This window comes from Ornithorhynchus anatinus, chromosome 18 (assembly GCF_004115215.2).
Source record: "Ornithorhynchus anatinus isolate Pmale09 chromosome 18, mOrnAna1.pri.v4, whole genome shotgun sequence".
Lineage (NCBI taxonomy): Eukaryota > Metazoa > Chordata > Mammalia > Monotremata > Ornithorhynchidae > Ornithorhynchus > Ornithorhynchus anatinus.
In genome coordinates this window covers 43,885,283-43,905,266 of record NC_041745.1, presented here as the reverse complement: position 1 = coordinate 43,905,266, position 19,984 = coordinate 43,885,283, and the positions used below count along the sequence as shown (strand labels likewise).

The 19,984-nt window shown below is 58.4% G+C and overlaps 1 protein-coding gene and 1 long non-coding RNA gene across 3 annotated transcripts; one reads left to right on the top strand and one right to left on the bottom strand.

Moving 5' to 3' along the window:
* Positions 1-1,827: 1,827 nt before the first annotated feature.
* C8B (complement C8 beta chain) lies at positions 1,828-19,494 on the bottom strand. The gene is made up of 12 exons (XM_029082983.2): positions 19,330-19,494; positions 18,645-18,807; positions 17,710-17,851; positions 15,908-16,049; positions 15,065-15,197; positions 12,217-12,414; positions 10,591-10,831; positions 9,158-9,286; positions 7,003-7,166; positions 4,012-4,165; positions 2,927-2,995; positions 1,828-2,252 (listed from the first exon to the last, which is right to left on the bottom strand). The coding sequence occupies exons 1-12, from the start codon at positions 19,404-19,406 to the stop codon at positions 2,101-2,103; spliced, it is 1,764 nt and encodes a 587-aa protein (XP_028938816.1). The 5' UTR covers positions 19,407-19,494; the 3' UTR covers positions 1,828-2,100.
* On the top strand, positions 8,835-18,718 carry LOC120638988. Of its 2 annotated transcripts, none has more exons than XR_005661067.1 (3): positions 8,835-8,847; positions 14,863-14,865; positions 18,679-18,718. It is a non-coding gene; the product is annotated as an uncharacterized LOC120638988 (long non-coding RNA). The 2 variants fall into 2 exon arrangements; XR_005661068.1 differs by lacking the exon at positions 18,679-18,718 and adding an exon at positions 16,007-16,046.
* Positions 19,495-19,984: the final 490 nt, after the last annotated feature.

Here is a 19,984-nt window from a genome sequence, read left to right as displayed (position 1 = left end):
AGGGGCGCCCCGAGACCCCGCTGTCCTGGGGAACCAGTGGTGGTCCCTCGGCAGGCTGCCCACACCCTGGTGCCCCTTCTGGGGTCCAGTGGTCCCGTGGGGTCAATCAGGGGTCAACCCGAGGACAGCGGTGGGCAGCGGAGGGTGGCCCGAGGACAGCAGTGGTCAGAGATGGGCAGTGGGAGTGGCCGGGGGACGACAGTGGACCGAGGTGGGCAGCAGCAGACGTGTCCCTGCCCGCTAGGAGCTTGCGGTCTAGAGGAGGAGACAGACAGTAAAGTGAAACCGGGCTTAGAACAGTGTTGGACACGTAGTAGACGCTTAACAAATGCCTTGACAAAATTACAGATATGTACCTGAGTGCCGAGGGGCTGAAGAAGGGGTGGATATCAGCAGCTCAAAGGGAACAGATCCAAGCGTGTAGGTAACACAGGGAGGAGAGGGAATAGGGAAAAGAGGCATTCATTTGGGAAGGCCTCTTGGAGGAGATGTGGCCTTAATAAGGCTTTGAAGATGGGAAAATGGATCAGGAGACAGAGGGAATGCCAGGCTTGGGGAGGACGTGGGAAAGGGGTCGGCGGCCAGGTAGACGAGATCGGGGCGCGGTGAGGAAGTCGGCACTAGAGGAGCGAAATGTGTGGGCTGGGCTGGAGGAGGAGAGCAGCCAGATGAGGTAGGAGCCGACTGATGGCTTTAAAGCTGACGGTGAGGAGTTTCTGTTGGGTGCGGAGGTGGATGGGCAACCACCGAAGGTTCTTGAGGAGGGGGGAAACACCAACGGTTTTGTAGAAAAGTGATCGGGCAGCAGAGTGAAGTATGGACTGGAGCGCAAAGAGACAGGAGGCGGGGAGGTCGGCGGGGAGGCCGAGGCAGTAGCCAAGGTGGGAGAAGTGCTTAGGTCAGTTTGGATGGAGAGGAAAGGGCAGATTTTAGCCATGTTGTGAAGGCTGAACTGACAGGATTTGGTGACAGACTGTGGGTTGACTGAGAGAGATATGAGTCAAGGATAAGGGTTTTTTTAATGGTATTTTGTTAAGCGCTTACTATGTGCCAGACACTCTACTAAGCCCTGGGGTAGATACAGGTTAGCCCGGTTGGACGCAGTCCCTGCCCCACATGGCGCTCACAGTTTTAATCCCCATTTTACAGATGAAGTAACTGAGTCACAGAAAAGGAAATGACTTGCCCAAGGTCACACAGCAGACAAGCGGCAGAGCCGGGATTAGCACCCAGGTCCTTCTGCCCCCCGGGCTCGTGCTCTATCCACTAGGGCATGCTGTTTCTGGGGTGGGGTCGGGTGTGCAGGTGGAGGGGGTGGATTTTGAGAGGAGGCAAGAGATCTCATCTTGAGAGGCTGCTGGGGAAGATGGGAGAGTCGCAGAAGGGGCAGGAGGGAGGGGAGGGCCGGAGAGGAGCCGGGGAGCTTTTAGGGAGATGGTCCCCGCTGGTTTCAATTTTCTCAATGAAATCGGTAGCACGGTGGTTAGAGGCCAGAGTTCCAGCCTCTCTCCACACGGAAGAGCCGCTGGGAGCCTGGGAGGGAAGGGGAGGGAAATGGGGGTACCTGTTCCCGGGCACGAGGCGGGGGGCCGGGGAGCGCCAGGCGGTCACGTGGAGAGGGAAGGTGAACCCCTAGATGGGCTCGGATTCCCCCTCCGGGTGGCTGGGGGGGTGGGCGGGGACGGGGAGGGTCTCAGGTGGAGCGTCAGGCCCAAACGGCCACTCCCGGCCTGCCCGGACCCTCTCGGCCTGGACCAACGGACCCTCAGTTAGAGGGAGCCTGACAGGATCAAACCGAGCCACCTTCAGGTAATGGAAGAGACGAGATGGAAGTTCAACATTATCTACATTTATTGAGCAGTTACTCTGTGCAGAGGACCGTGCTGGGCGCTGGCTGTCAACAGAGCACTGTAATGGGCACCTACTATGTGCAGAGGCCTGTCCCGGGCGCCTACTGAATGCAGAGCCCCCGCGATGGGCAGAACGATGGATTTGGGTGCAGACCGCTGTACTGGCCCACACCGGGTAATTGGGAACGAAGGACTAGCACGTGCGGAGGGGAGCAGAGATCCTCGGCGGGCCGGGGCCCGGGGTGGGCGTCTAGCACCTGGCCGTTTCGTCGGACGGCCCAAGGCAGTCCCCGCCCCCGGCCTGCGGGGCAGGGTGGCTGCACGTGCGGCTCCTCCGCCGCTGACCTCCCGAACACCCGGACCAGCTCGACCAGCAGCTCCACTGCCCGTCCGCCACGGGGGCTAAGGGGAGAGGGGGAAGGGGCCGGCCTCAGCAGGGGGCAGGGGAGTAAGTGGGTGGAAGGCGGGTTCAGGGCCGAGGTCGATGGGGCATTGGGAGGACCAGAGAGGGTGGGGACAGAGGTTGGGATCTGGTCTGGGAGGGGTTCTCCGCCCCCTGCCCCACATCCATCCATCCATCCATCCATCCATCCATCCATCCATCCATCCATCCATCCATCCACCCATCCATCCACCCATCCACCCACCCATCCACCCACCCACCCATCCACCCATCCATCCATCCATCCATCCATCCATCCATCCATCCATCCATCCATCCATCCATCCATCCATCCATCCATCCCCTTTCCTGGCCGCAGCCTCCGATCCGCCTGTCTGCCCACTCCCCTGGCCCCTGGTCAATCTGTCCGTCTGCTCTCTTGACCCCCCCCCATCCGTCTGTCCATCGGCTCCCCCAGCCCCAATCAATCTGTCCATCTGCTCTCTTGGCCTCGATCCATCTGTCCATCCTCTCCCCCGGCCCTGGTCAATCTGTCCATCCGCTCTCTTGGCCCCGATCCATCTGTCCACCCACTCCCCCGACCCCCGATCAATCTGTCTGTCTGCTCTCTTAGCCCCGCCCGCCCGTCCATCTGCTCTCCCGGCCCCGGTCAGCGGTTCCGTCCGCTCCTCACCTTGCCGGACGAAGATCTCGCAGGCCGTGCCGCGGAACCCGGCGGGGCAGAGGCATTCACAGCGCGTCTCTGAAACGGACCCGGGGCAGTAGTGGGCGGAGGGGGAGCCAGCTGGACTCTGACCGCTCACCCCCGCCCCCCACCCCATTCAACGGCAGGGAAGACCGAGTCCCAGAGGCTTGCCTCGGGGCCCTGACACTCCGAAAATGCTGGGGTGGGGGAAAGGGACAATCGTTAATAATAAAGATGACAAATTTGCTTCAGGCATAATATTAAAAACTCATAAATCATTAATAAAAATAGAACTGGCAGTTAAAGCAATGAACTGATATCTACAGGAGGGCTAAGGTGGTGACTAATCAGGGAGAGCCACCTGGAGGAGGTGGATTTTCAGAAGGCAGGGAGAGCCGTGGTCTGGAGGTTTGGGGGTGTTGGGAGTTAATCAGGGAAGGCGTCCTGGAGGAGGTTAGTTTCAGGAGACAGTGGAGGTGGGGAGAACTACAGTCTGGATGTTTGGAGATGTTGGGAGTTAAACAGGGAAGACTCCTGGAGGAGTTGGGTTTCAGGAGGAGGTGGGGAGAGCTAGGGCCTGGCAGGTTTATGGGAGAGGAGAGTCCCGGGTTCGATAAAGGGTGAGAACAAGGGGGAGGGGGTGGGAACTGAGACTGGGGCACAAGGGACAAGGTGGAGATTGGGAGGAAAGAAGAGTGTGAGCTAGGGTACCGTGGGAGGAGAGAGAGGGAAGGGGAGAACGAGAGAGCTGGGGAAGAGCCCGAAGCCGACGGCCAGTGGAGGTTCTGCTAGATGCGGTGGGAAATGGGGAGCCCTGGGGGGCGGGGGCCATGGAGGGGAAAGAAGGGTGCCAAACTGCAGCGGAGTGAAAGGCTGGCTGTGGAGGGGAGAGACTGGAGGCAAGGAGGTCTGTGGGGAGGCCAGAGGAGGTGAGCGGGGAGGCCGGGGGAGGCTAGGTCAGAGGCCAAAGCCGGGGTCCCTCCCGGAGGCGCCGGGGGGCCGGAGCAGATCTCTTTCAGCCGTGACACCGCCTCGTCTGGAGGGGGTGGCCCCAGCCTCGGGGGGATCCTCACCTTTCAGGATGGGAATCCCGTTCCCCCGGCAAGGGGCACAGCGGCAGGGGCTGGTCTCCTCGTGGAACTCGTCCAGGGCCCGCTTCATGTTCTGCCGCAGGGTGCTGGCAGAGGCGAAGTCGGCCGGGGTGACCAGCTCGTACAGCGGCTCGGCCTGAGGCAGCGTCGGGGAGAGGGGAGGGAGTGGATGGGGGTCGGTGGGGTGGGAAAACCCTGCTCTCAGTGTGGGGAGCTTCCCGGGAAAGATTCTAGCCCAAGTGGCAGAACGCTGGGTGGTCAGGGAGCCCTCCGGGTGCACCCCAAAATATTTCTTTCGCAAACCCAGAGCTGAATGGTGTCCCCGAATTCCGCTACCTCGGCAGCACATGGAGCAGCACGGTGGTATAGGGAAAGAGCCTGGCCCTGGGAGTCAGGGGACCTGGGGTTTTTTTTTTTTAATTTTTTGTGGCATTTATTAAGCACTTACTACGTGCTAGGCACTGTACTAAGCGCTAGGGTAGACAGAAGGTTGGACACGGGCCAACCCACATGGGGCTCACATTCTTAATCCCCATTTGACAGATGAGGTAACTGAGGCCCAGAGAAGTGAAGTGACCTGCCCAAGATCAAACTACGGACAAGTGGCAAAGCCGGGATTAGAAACCAGGTCCTTCTGACTCCCAGGTCCGTGTTCTATTCACCAGGCCACACTGCTTCTCCTAGAATAATAACAATGTTGGTATTTGTTAAGCGCTTACTATGTGTAGAGCGCGGTTCTACGCTGGGATAGATACGGGGTCATCAGGTTGTCCCACGTGAGGCTCACAATCTTAATCCCCATTGTACAGATGAGGTAACTGAGGCACAGAGAAGTGAAGTGACTTGCCCACAGTCACACAGCTGATAAGAACCTCTGGGTTCTTATCCCGGCTCCACTGGGCAGCTGCCTTGGACACTGGGGACCACCCCCTTCTCCCGGACACATTATCCAAACACGGCTTCGCTGACACAGTTCTCTCTTGGTTCTCCTCTTATCGCTCTGGGCCGCTCGTTCTCAGTCTCTTTCGCGGGCTCCTCCTCTGCCTCCCACCCCCTCAACGTGTGGGGGGTCCCTCAAGGCTCAGTTCAGGGTCCCCTTCACTTCTCCATCTCCACCCCCTCCCTTGGAGAACTCTTTCGCTCCCAAGGCTTCCACTCCCACCTCTAGGCGGATGATTCCCAAATTCCCCAACTCCAGCCCGGATGTCTCTCCCTCTCTCCAATCTCGCATCTCCTCCTGCCTTCAAGACACCTCTACTAGGATGTCCTCCCGTCACCTCGAGCTTAACGTGTCCAAAACAGAGCTCCTTATCTTCCACCCAAACCGTGTTCTCCTCCGACTGTGTCCATCACCGTAGACAGCACCACCACCCTCCCTGTCTCACATCTGTCAAAATGGGGGCTAAAAAATGTGAGCCCCCCGTGGGACAATTTGATTCCCCCGTATCTACCCCAGCGTTTAGAACAGTGCTCTGCACATAGTAAACGCTTAACAAATACCGTAATTATTAAATACCGTAATTATTACAATCCCGTAAACTTGACGTAATCTTCGACTCATCCCTTTCGCACGGGGAAAAGGTTGGGACCTGAACCCGGGATTCATGCGTCCTGGCTTCTTGGTCCCTTTCCACATCATTATCGTCAGTGGTATTTACTGAGCGCTTCCTGTGTGCAGAGCTCTGTACTAGGTGCTTGGGAGAGTAGATCAGGGACAAGCAGCGTGGCTCAGTGGATAGAGCATAGACCTGGGAGTCTGGAGGACCTGGGTTCTAATCCCGGCTCTGCCATATGTCTGCCGTGTGACCTTGGGCAAGTCAAGGGCCTGGGCTTCGGAGTCAGGGGTCATGGGTTCGACTCCCGGCTCTGCCACCTGTCAGCTGTGTGACTGTGGGCGAGTCACTTCGCTTCTCTGTGTCTCAGTTACCTCATCTGTAAAATGGGGAAGAAGACTGTGAGCCTCACGTGGGACAACCTGATTACCCTGTTTCTACCCCAGCGCTTAGAACAGTGCTCGGCACATAGTAAGCGCTTAACAAATACCAACATTATTATTATTAAGTAACTTCTCTGTGCCTCGGGTACCTCATCTGTAAAAAATGGGGATAGAGTGTGAGGCCCACATGCGACACGGACCGTGTCCCACCTGATCGACTTCAATCTACCCCAGCGCTTAGAACAGTGCTTGGCACATAGAGAAGCATCATGGCTTAGTGCAGAGAGCCCGAGCCTGGGAATCAGAAGGACCTGGGTTCTAATCCTGGCTCCACCACATCTGCTGTGTGACCCTGGGCAAGTCACTTCACTCTTCTGGGCCTCAGTTACCTCAATCTATAAAATGGGGATGAAGACTGGAAGCCCCACGGGGGACAGGGACTGTGTCCAACCTGATTAGCCTGTATCTACCCCAGCGCTTAGAACAGTGCCTGGCACATAATAAGTGTTAAACAAGTACCATTATTATTATTACATAGTAAGTCCTTAACAAGTACCATAATTATTACTGATTATTATTAACTCCTGATCTTGCTGACTTGAGAAACAGCGTGGCTTAGTGGAAAGAGCCCGGGCTTGGGAGTCAGAGGTCGTGGGTTCTAATCCCGGCTCCACCACTTGTCTGCTGTTTGACCTCGGGCAAGTCACTTCACTTCTCTGGGCCTCAGTTCCCTCATCTGGAAAATGGGGATTGAAAATGTGAGCCCCACGTGGAACAACCCGATTACTCTGTATCCACCCCAGCGCTTGGAACAGTGCTAGGCACATAGTAAGCGCTTAACAAATACCACAATCATTATTATCAGCTCTCTCCCTCTTTCTCCACTCTCTTGTCCCACTCCCCGGCTCCCACTCTTCCTCCCTCTCGGGTTCTCCCTCTCAGGGGCTGGGAGGTCTTCCCAGGGAGGGGGGCGTCCAGCGAGAGCCCTGGTTTCCGGCAGGGATGGCGGTGAGGTGGGTGGCGGGGGCCGGGGGTACCTGCAGCTGGATGATTTCCGGGTTGTACTGGACGCTGTCTCCCCACTCCTGCATGAGGTCGGCCGTGGGCAGATCCTTGTGAGCCAACGCTGTGACGTGCTCACTCCCTCCACCCCGCACCAGGACCACAAAATCTTGCACGAACTTCCTTTCTGACGTGTTCTCTGAGGGGGGAAGGGAGAGTGGAGGGGGCAGAACCACCAGCCATCAGCCTGCCCTCTCTCCCTCCGGCGCCTCGGACCGAGGACAGAGCCGGGCTCTGTACTGGGCGCCGGAGAGACCGCCGGGGCAACCCTGTCCATGGTCACGTAATTTATTTACTTCTATTAACATCTGTCTCCCTCCCTAGACTGTAAGCTTGTTGTGGGCAGGGAACGTGCCCATTTATTGTTATATTGTAGTCTCCCAAGTGCTTAGTACAGTGCTCTGCACATGGTAAGCGCTCAATAAATACGATTAAATGAGACTGGCTCTCCCCCTAGAACTGTAAGCTCGTCGTGGGCGGGGAATGTGTCTGTTTATTGTTATATCTCCCAAGCGCTTAGTACAGGGCTCCGCACACAGTAAGTGTTCAGTAAATACTTCTGAATGAGTCTGCCTCCCTGACTAGACCGTCAGCTCATGTGGGCAGGTAATATATCTCTTTGCTGTTTTATTGTTCTCTCCCGAGGACATATTCATTCGTTCGTTCCCTCGAGTGTATTTTTTGAGTATTTACTACGTGCAGAGCACCGTACTAACGGCTTGGGAGGGTACAGTGCCACGGTTAAAAGTCATATTCCCTGCCCACAACGAGCCCACAGTCTAGAGGGAGACACACATCAGTATAAATAAATAAAATGAAAGATATGTACGTAAGTGCAATATATAAGTGCTATAAGGGGCGAGGAGAGGAGGGAAGAGAAGAGGGAGCACGTCGGGGTGACGCAGAAGGGAGTGGAAGATGAGGAAAAGTGGGGTTTAGTCCGGGAAGGCCTCTTGGAGGAGATGGGCCTTCGGGAAGGCTTTGAAGGGGGGGAGAGGAATTTTCCGTCAGATCTGAGGAGGGAGGGCGGTCCAGGCCAGAGGCGGGACGTGGGCCGGGGTCGACGGCGGGACAGGCGAGACGGAGGCCCAGGGAGAAGGTTGGCGGCACCAGAGGAGCGAAGAGTGCGGGCAGGGTTGGAGAAGGAGAGAAGCGAGGTGAGGTAGGAGGGGGCGAGGTGGTGGACTGCTCTGCACACGGTAAGCGCTCAATAAATGCGATTGAATGAATGAATGAAGGGGCGGGGGGATAAGGTCAGCGCTGAGGGAACAGGGCGGTCACCAACTGAACCAGAGACAGGCAAGAGCCGTGGGCGGGAAGAGATCTCCCGGGGCTCAGGAAAGCTCGGAGGCGTCGGGGCACTGTCTCCCCGCCCCCTCTGAGCCCCCCGCGGCTGTCCGTCCCCCACCGCGCCGGCCCCGACCGTTGGGTCCTGGGCCCACCCTCACCTCTCCCGGCCTTACGCATCCTGTCTCTGCTCACCCCACGCTCGACTGCTCCCCTTCCCCACGCTTTCCATTCCCCTGCCTCCGGCCCCCCAGATCCCGCTGGCCTCCCGAGCCGAGGCTCCCTCTCCGCCTCCCCAGACTTCCAGCTCTTCCCACTTTCACCGCCTCCTGAAAGCCCCCTTCTCCTCCAGGAAGCCCTCCCCGCTGAATTCCCACCCCAGCACGCTCTGACGCACACGTGTCTACTCTGGGGTGCTTGATTCCTTTCTTTTCCCCTGCTAGCACGCGTAGGCCCCGACCCCTGTCCGCTTCCGGGGGAAGCCTCCCGTCAGGGCAGGGAACAGGTGTCCCGCTAATGCTGTGCTCTTCCGAGTGCTCAGTACAGTGCTTGGCAGGTGTGGAGGGTGCGGGGCAACTTGGGAGAGGCGGAAAGGGCGAGCTGGGGCCCGGTGGGAGAAGAGAGTGGACGGGGCAGGCGGGGCTGGGGCAGAGAAATATGAGCCGGGAAAAGAGGGAGGACAGGTTAGGCAAGGCCGAGGGGAAGAGAGTGTGAGCTGGCGCCCAGTGGGAGAAGAGACCGGATGGGATAGTCGGGGGGAGGAGAGGGCGAGCTGGGAGAGGGTGAGAGGGGAAGGAGACCTGGGGCCGGGCAGGGAGAGGATGGCAGGCGGGAGGCTCTCACCTCTGATATCGTCCAGGATGGCCTTGCACTTTCCATGCGAGACTCCGACGCTGACGTAGACCCCCTTAACGGTCGCTCCCGCCTTGAGCCCTCCTTGCACGCACGACTGCACGTCGCTCAGGGAGACTCCTGGGAGGACAGGGGAGAAGCAGTGTGGCCAAGTGGCAGGAGCACAGCCTTGGGAGTCAGAGGACATGGGTTCTAATCCTGGTTCCGCCCCTTATCTGCTGTGTGACCTTGGGCAAGTCACTTGACTTCTCTGGGCCTCAGTGACCTCATCTGGAAAATGGGGATGAAGACTGTGAGCGCCACATGGGACAACCTCATGACCTTGTATCCTCAGAGCTTAGTGTTTGGCACAGAGTAAGTGCTTAACAAATGCCATCATTATTATTATGTGGGGCAGAGACTGTGTCCAACCCGATTTGTTTGTATCTATCTCAGTGCTTAGAACAGTGTTTGGCACGTAGTAAGCACTTAAATACCATAATTATAATAATTATTATTATTATTATGGGCAGCCTCAACCTCGCCGCTCCTTAGTTTCCTTACCTGTAAAGGATCCCTGCTCACTCTCACCACCATCCGGGGTGGGATGGGGAGATCTGTGTCTGACCTCATCATCTCCCCCCGCGATGGGCACAGTGCTCAGCGCAGAGTGAGCGCTGACCGACTGGCACAATCGTCATTCTGAGCTTTCAGCCTCCCCCTCTAATAATGATGGTATTTCTTAAGTGCTTACTATGTGCCAGGCTCTGCGCTAAGGGCTGGGATAGATAGGACCAAAGCGGGTTGGACACAGTCCCTTTTCCACGCGGGGCTCCCAGGCCCAATCCCCATTTCACAGATGAGGCGACGGAGGCCGGGAGGAGTGAGGCGACTTGCCCAAGGTCACCCGGCAGACAAGGGGCAGAGCCAGGATTGGAACCCAGGACCCGCCGACTCCCAGGCCCGGGATCTAGCCACTACACCATGCTGCTTCGACTCTAGAATGTAAGCTTGTTGGGGCAGGGGATGTATCTGCTTATCGTATTGTATTGTCCCAACTGCTTTGTACAGCGCTCCGCACACAGTAAGCGCTCAGTATATTTGACTGAATGAACGAATGAATGAATGAATGGAGTGGAGCCCGCGATCGGCCAGGGCTGGAAGCAGTGTGGCTTAGCGGAAAGAGCCCGGGCTTGGGAGTCAGAGGGCATGGGTTCTAATCCCGGCTCCGCCACTGTGTCTGCTGGGTGACCTCGGGCAAGCCGCTTAACTTCTCTGTGCCTCATTGACCTCGTCTGTAAAATGGGGATTGAGACTGTGAGCCCCACGTGGGACAACCTGATGACCTCGTATCGCCCTCAGGGCTTAGAACAGTGCTTGACACATAGTGAGCGCTTAACAAATACCGTTATCATCATTATCGATAGTATTCTTACTATTATTACCTAGTTCCTCCAGCGCACGCCCGTTCATCACGAGGGTGTACTCGTAGACGCCGCCCAGCCGGGCCTCGGTGACGAAGTGCGTCCCGAAGTCGCGGAAGAGGTCTCGGTAGTCCCCGTAGGCGTAGGGCAGGGGCAGCTTCCGGACCCGCCGCAGGAAATCGGGATGCAGCACCAGGCCCCGCGACTTCAGCTTGTATTGAGCCACGCTGAGCTCCGACCGCGCGTACATAAACCGGCTTTCCTGCCCGGGACACGGCACCCTCGGGTCGCCCTGGACCCTGGATCCCAACGTCCCGTTCGCTCTACTCCCACCGGGCCCCAGCTCGCACTCTCCAACCCCGACCGCACCATCCGCTCTCTTCTCCCGCTGGACCCCAGCTCACACTCTCCGCCCCCCAGCTCTGCCTGCTCCGTCTGCTGTCTTCTTCCTCCGAGTCCCAGCTCTTACGCTTTGTCCCCCAGGCCTGCCCCATCCCCTCTCTCTCTCTCTCTGTCGAAGCTGCGTGGCTCAGAGGAAAGTGCCCAGGCTTGGGAGTCAGAGGTCATGGGTTCGAATTCCAGCTCTGCCACTTGTCAGCTGTGGGACTTTGGGCAAGTCCCTTCACTTCTCTGTGCCTCAGCTACCTCATCTGTCAAATGAGGATTAAGACCGTGAGCCCCACGTGGGACAACCTGATTACCTTGTATCTACCTCAGTGCTTAGAACAGTGCTTGGCACATAGTATGTGCTTAAACAAATGCCATCATCATCATCATCATTATTATTATTATTCTCCCACTGGCTCCCGGTGCGTACTGAGCACCCCCTGACCCCACCTGTCCCGTCTGCTCTCTTCTCCGCTGGGTCCCAGCTCACACTCTCCGACCCCCTGCCCCCACCTGCCCTGACCTCTCTCTTCTCCTGCCGGGTCCCAGCTCACGCTCTCCACCCACCCTCAGCCCCACCTGCCACCGGCTCGCACTCTCCACGCCCCCACCCTCCACCACCTGCCCCGTCCACTCTCTTCTCCCTCCGGACCCCGGCTCGCGCTCTTCGCCTCTTCCAAGATGACCTACCCTGGCTTCGCTCCCCACTCTCCTGACTACCCGTCCCCACATCACATGGATCCCAGCGCTCCTAATGTCCAAATCCCTCCTGAAATCTCAAAACTGAAATCAAAGTCACTCAAAAGGCACACACAAAAATTCAGAACACAAACACGCACACACATAATAATAATAATAATTATGGTATTTGTTAAGCACTTACTACACGCCTGGCACTGTATTAAGCACTGGGGTGGAAACAAGCAAATCGGGTTGGACACAATCTCACGTGGGGCTCCCAGTCTCCACCCCCGTTTTACAGAGGAAGGAACTGAGGCCCGGAGAAGTGAGGCGACTTGCCCGAGGTTTCCCAGCAGACAAGTGGTGGAGCCGGGATTAGAACCCATGACCTTCTCCCAGGCCCACTGCTCTATCCACTCTGCCACGATGGTTCTTTCACACCCACGCCCCACACACGTGCACACGCAGTCCCGGCGGCGGACAAGCTCGCTCACACTCCCCCGGCTCCCGCTCGCTCCCGCACCCCCCGTTCTGGGGGGGAGGCTCCCCGGGGGCGAGGGTCCGGGGGGGGGGTCTCACCGAGCTGGAGAAGCGTTTGGTCCGGCTGACGTAGTTGCGCACGTCGTTGCTGTTGTGGTTGAAGCCGAACTCGAAGACTTTGGAGATCTTGAAGCCCAAGCCGAAGCTGGACTGGACGGAGCGGTTAAGCATGGTGTCACGTTCGAAGCTGGAGAACGAGCTGTATTCCTTCAGCACGAACTCGTACTTCCCCTTGGTCTGCGCGGCACAAGACAGGAGCTCGCTGGTGTGAGAGAGGGGCCGGGGGTGGGGGCCGGGGGCTGGGAAAGGGAACGGGTCTGCTTATTGTTGTACTGGACTCTCCCAAGCGCTTAGGACAGTGTTCTGCACACAGTGAGCGCTCAATAAATATGACCGAATGAATGACTAGCTGGGAGTGAGGGCTGGGGTCCCTCTCTTCATCCCCCCTTCACCTCCCCGACCCAGAGAACTTATGTTCATATCGTGGCCTAGTGGAAAGAGCCGGGCCTGAGAGTCAGAGGGTCATGGGTTCTAATCCCGGCTCTGCCACCTGTCTGCTGTGTGACCTTTGGCAAGTCATTTCACTTCTCTGTGGCTGTTACCTCATCTGTAAAATGGGGATTAAGGCCATGAGCCCCAGATGGGACGATCTGATTACCTTGTATCTACCCCAGGGGTTAGAACAGTGCTTGGCACATTAAGCGCTTAGTACAGTGCTCTGCACAGAGTTAGTGCTCAATAAATATGATTGAATGAATCATTATTATTATTATTTATTTCTATTAATGTTTGTCTCCCTATATAGACTGTAAGCTCATTGTGGGCAGGGAATGTATTAGTTATTGTTGTATTATCCTCTCCCAAGCACTTAGTACAGTGCTTTGCACACAATAAGCGCTCAATAAATACGATTGAATGAATGAATGGGATCAGGGGTGGGGGCCGGGGCTGGGCCAGGGGCGGGAGTGGTGCTGGGATGTAATATTAGTATTGATAATTGTGGTATCCATTAAGCGCTTACTCTATGCCAAGCACCGGTCTAAACGCTGGGGTAGATAATAATGTTGGTATTTGTTAAGCGCTTACTATGTGCAGAGCACTGTTCTAAGCGCCGGATCCGAGCAGATCGGGTTGAACGCAGTCCCTGGCCCTTGTGGGGCTCGTAATGTCAATCCCCATTTCATTAATAATAATAATGTTGGTATTTGTTAAGCGCTTACTATGTGGCAAGCACTGTTCCAAGCGCTGGGGTAGATACAAGGCAATCAGATTGTCCCAGGTGGGTTTCATTCATTCATTCATTCAATAGTATTTATTGAGCGCTGACTATGTGCAGGGCACTGCACTAAGCACTTGGAAAGGACAAATCGGGCTTGGAATGTACAAATTGGACATCTGTAGACATTTGCAGGTGAAGACGGTTCGCCGTCTTCATCCCCATTTTACAGATGAGGTCAGTGAGTCACAGAGAAGTGAAGTGACTCAAAGTCACACGACAGACAAGGGGCAGAGCCGGGATTAGAAGGCCTGGCCTCTCTCCAGGGTCCCTGAAGAAGCTCCCCCGGGGAGGTGACCCACACTAGCAACGCCACTCCTGACTCAGCCCCACTGGCCCAGGGGTCCGTCTCCTACGCGGGCAGCAGGGTGCTGACGGGGAGGGGGGCACTGTGTGCTGGACACCGATCATCGTGGTCAGGGATGGACGGTCTGACACCTCTGACTCTTCCCCAGGGAGCCGGCACAGACCATCCCACCCCCTGATTCCCCCCCCCATCCCTGATTCTTCCCAGTGATCCAGCATGGAATGTCCACCCTCCCTGACTCTTCCCCTGTAATGATAACGATGATGGGATTTGTTAAGCGCTCACTAAGTGCCAAACACCGTTCTAAGTACTGGGGTAAATACAAGAGAAGCAGCGTGGCTCGGTGGAAGGAGCCCGGGCTTGGGAGTCAGAGGTCGTGGGTTCTAAGCCCCGCTCGGCCGTTTGCCAGCTGTGTGACTTTGGGCAGGTCGCTTCACTTCTCTGTGCCTCCGTGACCTCGTCTGTAAAATGGGGTTTAAAACTGTGAGCCCCACTTGGGATAGCCTGATCGCCTTGTATCCCTCAGCGCTTAGAACGGTGCTTTGCACATAGTAAGCGCTTAAATACCACCATTTATTTTATTTATTTTTACAAGGTAATCAGGTTGCCCCACCTGGGGCTCACAGTCTTAATCCCCCTTTTGACAGATGAGGAAAACGAGGCAGAGAGAAGTGAAGTGACTGGCCCAAAGTCACACAGCAGACAAGCGGCGGAAGCCGGGATTAGAACCCACGACCTCGGACTCCCAAACCCGGGCTGTTTCAACTAAGCCACGCTGCTTCTCCCCGAGTGACCCAGCAGAGACCATCCCACACCCCTGACTCTCCCCTCTCCATCTCCGATTCTTCCCAGTGATCCTGCATGGAATGTCCAGCGCTCCTGACTGTCCCCCAGTGACCCAGGAGGGACCATCCCACCGTCCTGACTCTCCCCTCTCCATCCTGACTGTCTCCCAGTGACCCAGCACAGACCACCCGATGACCCCGCCTCTCCCCTCTCCATCGCTGCCTCCCCGCAGTGACCCCGCACAGACCGTCCCCCCACCCCGACTCTCTCCTCCCACCGTCCACCCTCTCGGACGGCTCTCTGTCCTCAAGCTCAGTCTGTCCATCCAGGAGCAGGTGGTCGCCCCCCTCGGCACCGTCCCCTCTCCGTTCTGCGCGTGGAGCCCGTCTACCGACTCTGTCGCACCGTCCTCTCCCCAGCGCTGAGTCCAGTGCTCCGCACAGAGTGAGCGCTCAGTGCCTAGGATTGCCGGGTGTCCCCCGGGTGACGCGGTCTGGGGCCCGGGGGCCGGGGCTGACTTGGGGCTCGTAGCCTTCGACGTTGTAGGGTTTTCGGAAGCGCCGGTCCAGGACGTAGTTGGGGGCGCAGGCTCCGGCGAAGTGGACGTGGTCCAGGACGGGACCCTCCAGCTGGTTCGTGAACAGGTTCAGCCTGGGGACGGAGCGTCGGGGGGAAGAGCGCTTGGGGTGGACAGTGGTGGGGAGCGCTGGAGGTGGAGCGGGGGAGATGACACGAGGGGGTGAAGCACGGGAGAGGGTTAGCGAGGTCGGGGGAAAGCAGGACAGCGCTCTGCCTACACCGGACACCCAGCACGGCGCTCTGCGAACCGCAAGCATCCGGCACAGCACTCCTTCATTCAATCCTATTTATCAAGAGCTCACTCTACGCAGAGCACCGTACTAGGCCCTGGGGAAAGTACAGTGCAGCGGTAAAGGGAGACCATCCCTGCCCACAACGAGCTCACACTCTGTCCTCTAGACCGTAAGCTCGTTATAGACAGGGAACCAGTCTGCTAATCCTACTGGACTGCCCTCTCCCAAGCGCTTAGTACGGCGCTCTGCACATAGCGAGTGCTCAAATAAATACCATCGGTTGATTGATTGCACGCCTCTGGAAACCAGCAGAGCGCTCTGCAGACGGCAGACATCCAGCACAGAGCTCCGCAAGCAGCAGACACTCAGCACGGCACTCTGCACCCGGGAGACACCCAACCCACCCATCCACATACAGCGGGCACTCAGTATAGCATCCTGCACACAGCGGCACAGTGGCCTGAGCGCGGCAGACGCCCCGCACAGCGCTCAGCACGTAGCAGGAGCTCAGGAGCCCTGGGATGGTCACGCCCGGGGGGAGGCACTGACCCGCTGGCCAGCCGGCCGATGGCCCAGTACCGCTCCAGGTCCGGGCTACATTTCTGGTAAATCTTGCTGCAGCCCCTCTCGTCCGACCCATCCCCACAGTCGTCGTCCCCGTTACAGCGCAGCCTCCGCTTGATGCATCTCCCTGGGATACAGATTTATTCAATCATTCATGCAGTCGTATTTATGGAGCGCTTACCGTGCGCGGAGCACTGGACTAACCGCTTGGCAAGTCCAATTCGGCAACCGAGAGAGACGATCCCTACCCAACAACGGGCTCACGGGGGGAGGCAGCGAAACAAAACAAGTAGACAGGCATCAAGAGCATCGGAATAGATAAAAAGAATTGTAGATATATACACATCGTTAATAAAATAGAGTAATAAATATGTATAAATATACACGAGTGCAGTGTGGAGGGGAAGGGGGTAGAGCAGAGGGAGGGAGTCGGGGTGATGGGGAGGGGAGGAAGAGCAGAGGAAAAAGGAGGGGCTCAGTCTGGGAAGGCCTCCCGGAGGAGGTGAGCTCTCAGTAGGGCTTTGAAGAGGGGAAGAGAGTGAGTCTGGAGGATGTGAGGAGGGAGGGCCTTCCGGGACAGCGGGACGGGCGTGAATGAGGCTCAGCCAGGAGGTGAGCGGCAGAGCAGCGGAGCGTGCGGGCTGGGCTGTAGACGGAGAGAAGGGAAGGTGAGGTAGGAGGGGACGACTCATCCGATTGATTGATCTGAGTAAAAATAACAATAATAATAATAGTGGTATTTGTTAAGTGCTCACTGTGTGCTAGGCACTGTAGTAAGCGCTGGGGTGGAGACAAGCAGATCGGGATGGACACAGTCTCTGTCCCACGTGGGGCTCACGGTCTCAATCCCCGTTTTACAGATGGGGGAACTGAGGCCCAGAGAAACAAAGTGGCTTGCCCAAATTTACACAGCAGACAAGTGAGGGAACGTGTCTCCCAACTCTGCTATACCGTACCTCCCAAGCGCTTAATACAGAGCTCTGCACATAGAAAGAGCTCAATAAATTCCACTGGTTGAAGTATTGAAACCCGGGTTGTAGTCCTGGCTTTCCCCCCGGCCTGCTGTGCGACTTGGGACCAGGCTCTGCACCTCTCTGGACTTGAGTGTCCCCAAGCGCACCGTGGGGAGAAGGCCACTGGTCTCTCTCCCTTGTCACGGTGGGCGGGGACCATTTCCAGTCCGATTATCTCCGCGCTGCCCTCCTGGGCCCCGAGCCCTTCCCGGCACTGACCCGCCACCGGCCCGTTTCCGCTCTGACCGGCCTGACGGTGGACGAGGATCCAGAACGGAGAGGCGTTTACCCACGAAGACAGATGCAAAATGATGCCACTCGTCTCTGCGTGACCAGCCCACGGCACAGCTAAGGGGACGTGCTGGCCACGGCTAGCCCCCGGGTCTGGACAGAATGGCCATCACTAGCCCCTAGGGTGCAGGCACGGTGGCCACTTCCAGCCCCGGGGTCTGGACAAGGTGGTTACTGCTAGTCGTCAAGTCTGGTCACGATAGTCATCGCTAGCCCCCAGAAGTAGACACGGTGGCCATCTCTAGCCCCTGGGGTCCGGATACGGTGGCCCCTGTTAGCGCTCAGGGACGAAGCACAGGCCCTGCATCACCAGCCTCATCCTCTCTGGGCACCAGACACAGTGACGAGGCCGGGGATCAATCATTACTGCCAGCCCTGCACCCTCAGGGACCGGACACAATGACCACTGCTAGCCCCCGGGGACCGGTCGGGGGACCGCCCCTCGGCCCTCCTCCCGTCCCCTCTGCGGCCCGGCCCGGTCACCTGTCTCCTCGCACAGGAAGCCCTCGCAGGGTCTGAGCTTGGGGCAGGGTCCGGGGGCGGCGCAGGCCTCGGCCTCGGTGTCCGGGTCCTGGCAGGGCTCGCCGTTGAACTGGGAAGGCCGGAGCACGCGGGCGGACCTGTACTGCGGCCGGAGGGAGGGAGGGATGTGGCTGGGGGTGGCGTGGGGGGCCAGCCCTCGGCCGCACGGAGCCGCTGATGGGGACCCACCTCCCCGGCCCTCTCATGCCCCCCTCCACAAGCGGGTGGGAGGAGCAGCCAGAGGCAGGGGAGGAGGGCGGGGGGACTTGCGCTGGACACGGGGGCCCTTTCTGACCCGAGAACCAGGCGCTCTCCGACTTACGGTCTACACTCACACTGTTTCCGACTCGCCCCCAGTGTCCGGCAAGGACCATCCCACACCTGGACCGTCTCTGACTCACCCCAACTGTCCAGCATCGACCATTCCGTACCTTGACTCTCTCCAACTCTCCTCCGGTGACCAGCGTGGACCACCCTACACCCTGCTACTCGCCTCCAGCGACCAGGACGGACCATCCCACACCCTCTCTCCCACTCCTTCAGTGACCAGGGAACGTAGGCAGGGAATGTGCCTGTTTATTGTCGTATCGTCCTCTCCCAAGCACCTAGTACAGTGCTCTGCACCCAGTAAGCACTCGATAAATACAATGGACTGACTGATTGACCATCCAACACCCCTGGCTTTCCTCTTCCCATCCCTGACTCTGCCCCAGTGACCCGGCACAGACGGTCAGCCACGGATCCGTCCGATCCCCGCTGGACCTGCCAGAGTGTCCGGCCGCCCGGCTTCCCGCGGGGCCGGAGTCCCGGGGTTCGCCTCGGCACCGGGCGGGGGTGAAGGGTGGGCGTCACTGACCCGGCCGGCACTGCCCCGTCCCGGGAGTCGAGGTCCTTACCCGTAGTTTTTGACAGGGGTCACAGGTGGTCCAGGGTGACCAGTCAGACAGCTGGCAGTCGATCGGCTCGGGGGCGATCTGGACACTGCGGGGCCGCCTCGCCGGGGCCTGCCTTCTGCCGCGCGCCTCCGGCGCCGGCTCAGTCCTGTTGGCGCTGCCAGGCCTGATGTCAGGGAGCAAAGAGGTCAGCGGCCTACGCCCTCCCGGGAGGAGAGCCCCCGACCCACTTCCAGCCCGCTGCCCCTCCCCTCTCTGGAGGAAGAGAAGGAAGGGGAGAAGGGGAGGAAGAGGACGGCGGAAGGGGAAAGTGGGGAGAGGAGGGGAAGAGGGAGGAGGGGACACTTCCCAGCAAGAACAAAATCTACCTCTGCAGGAGGGAGCGATCTTCCTGCAACTTTATACCGTAGTCACGGCTCTGCGCGACCACACATATCCACACTCCCCCCCCCCACATATATACACTTAGCCTGGGCAGAGACGGGGGGCGAGGAGGCCCAATTTTGCTTCCCGCTTTACTTGCTTGGGTCATAGGGACCACCCATCAGGTGCATGTACACACACACCCATATACGCACACCAGGGAACACATCCCCACCATGGGAACACACCTACTCCCACAGCAGGGGTATTACACACATGCACAAAGACACACAAACACACCCCGGGCACCCGTCCGGTGACTGACCGGGAGAAGGGCGGGAGCAGGCAGGCGAGCACCAGTCCCAGCAGGAGCGGCCCCGCAGGGCCCGGAGGCAGAGGCATGCCTGCGGCCGGCGGCGAGGGGGAGGCTGGGGTCGGCGCGGCAGCCGGCCGAGCGTCCGGAGCGCACTGGGTCAGCGGCCTCCGAGCAAACAGCGTCCGCCACGGTCAACAGAGGCAGCGGGGCGGGAGCCTCCCGCCCTTTGGCCCCGGTCGTCAACGGCCGCGGAGGGACAAGGTGGGAAGAACGGAGAGGCCCTGCCCGAGGGGGGTCCCGCGGCCGGCGGGGGGGATCTCTCGGCCGGACGGGCTGGAAGGATGGACACCCGCGCTGGGGGCCAAGGGGAATTCACTCAACGTTGGGTGGGACAGTACTGCCGGTCATTCGTTCCTTGGACTTCTCCCCTGCTAGACCGGACGTTCCTTGAGAGCAGAGATCTCTCCCCAGTGCTCAGTGCAGGGCTCTGCACTCCGTCGGCTGTAAGGTGTCGAGAGCGGGGATCGTTTCTACCGACGCTTTTGTTCGCTCAGAAGCGCTCAATACATACTCTGCGCACACTAGACTGTGAGCTCCTCGAGGGCAGGGATTGCCTCAGGTAACTCTATTGTCCTCTCTCAAGCGCTCAGTACAGTGGTGCGCA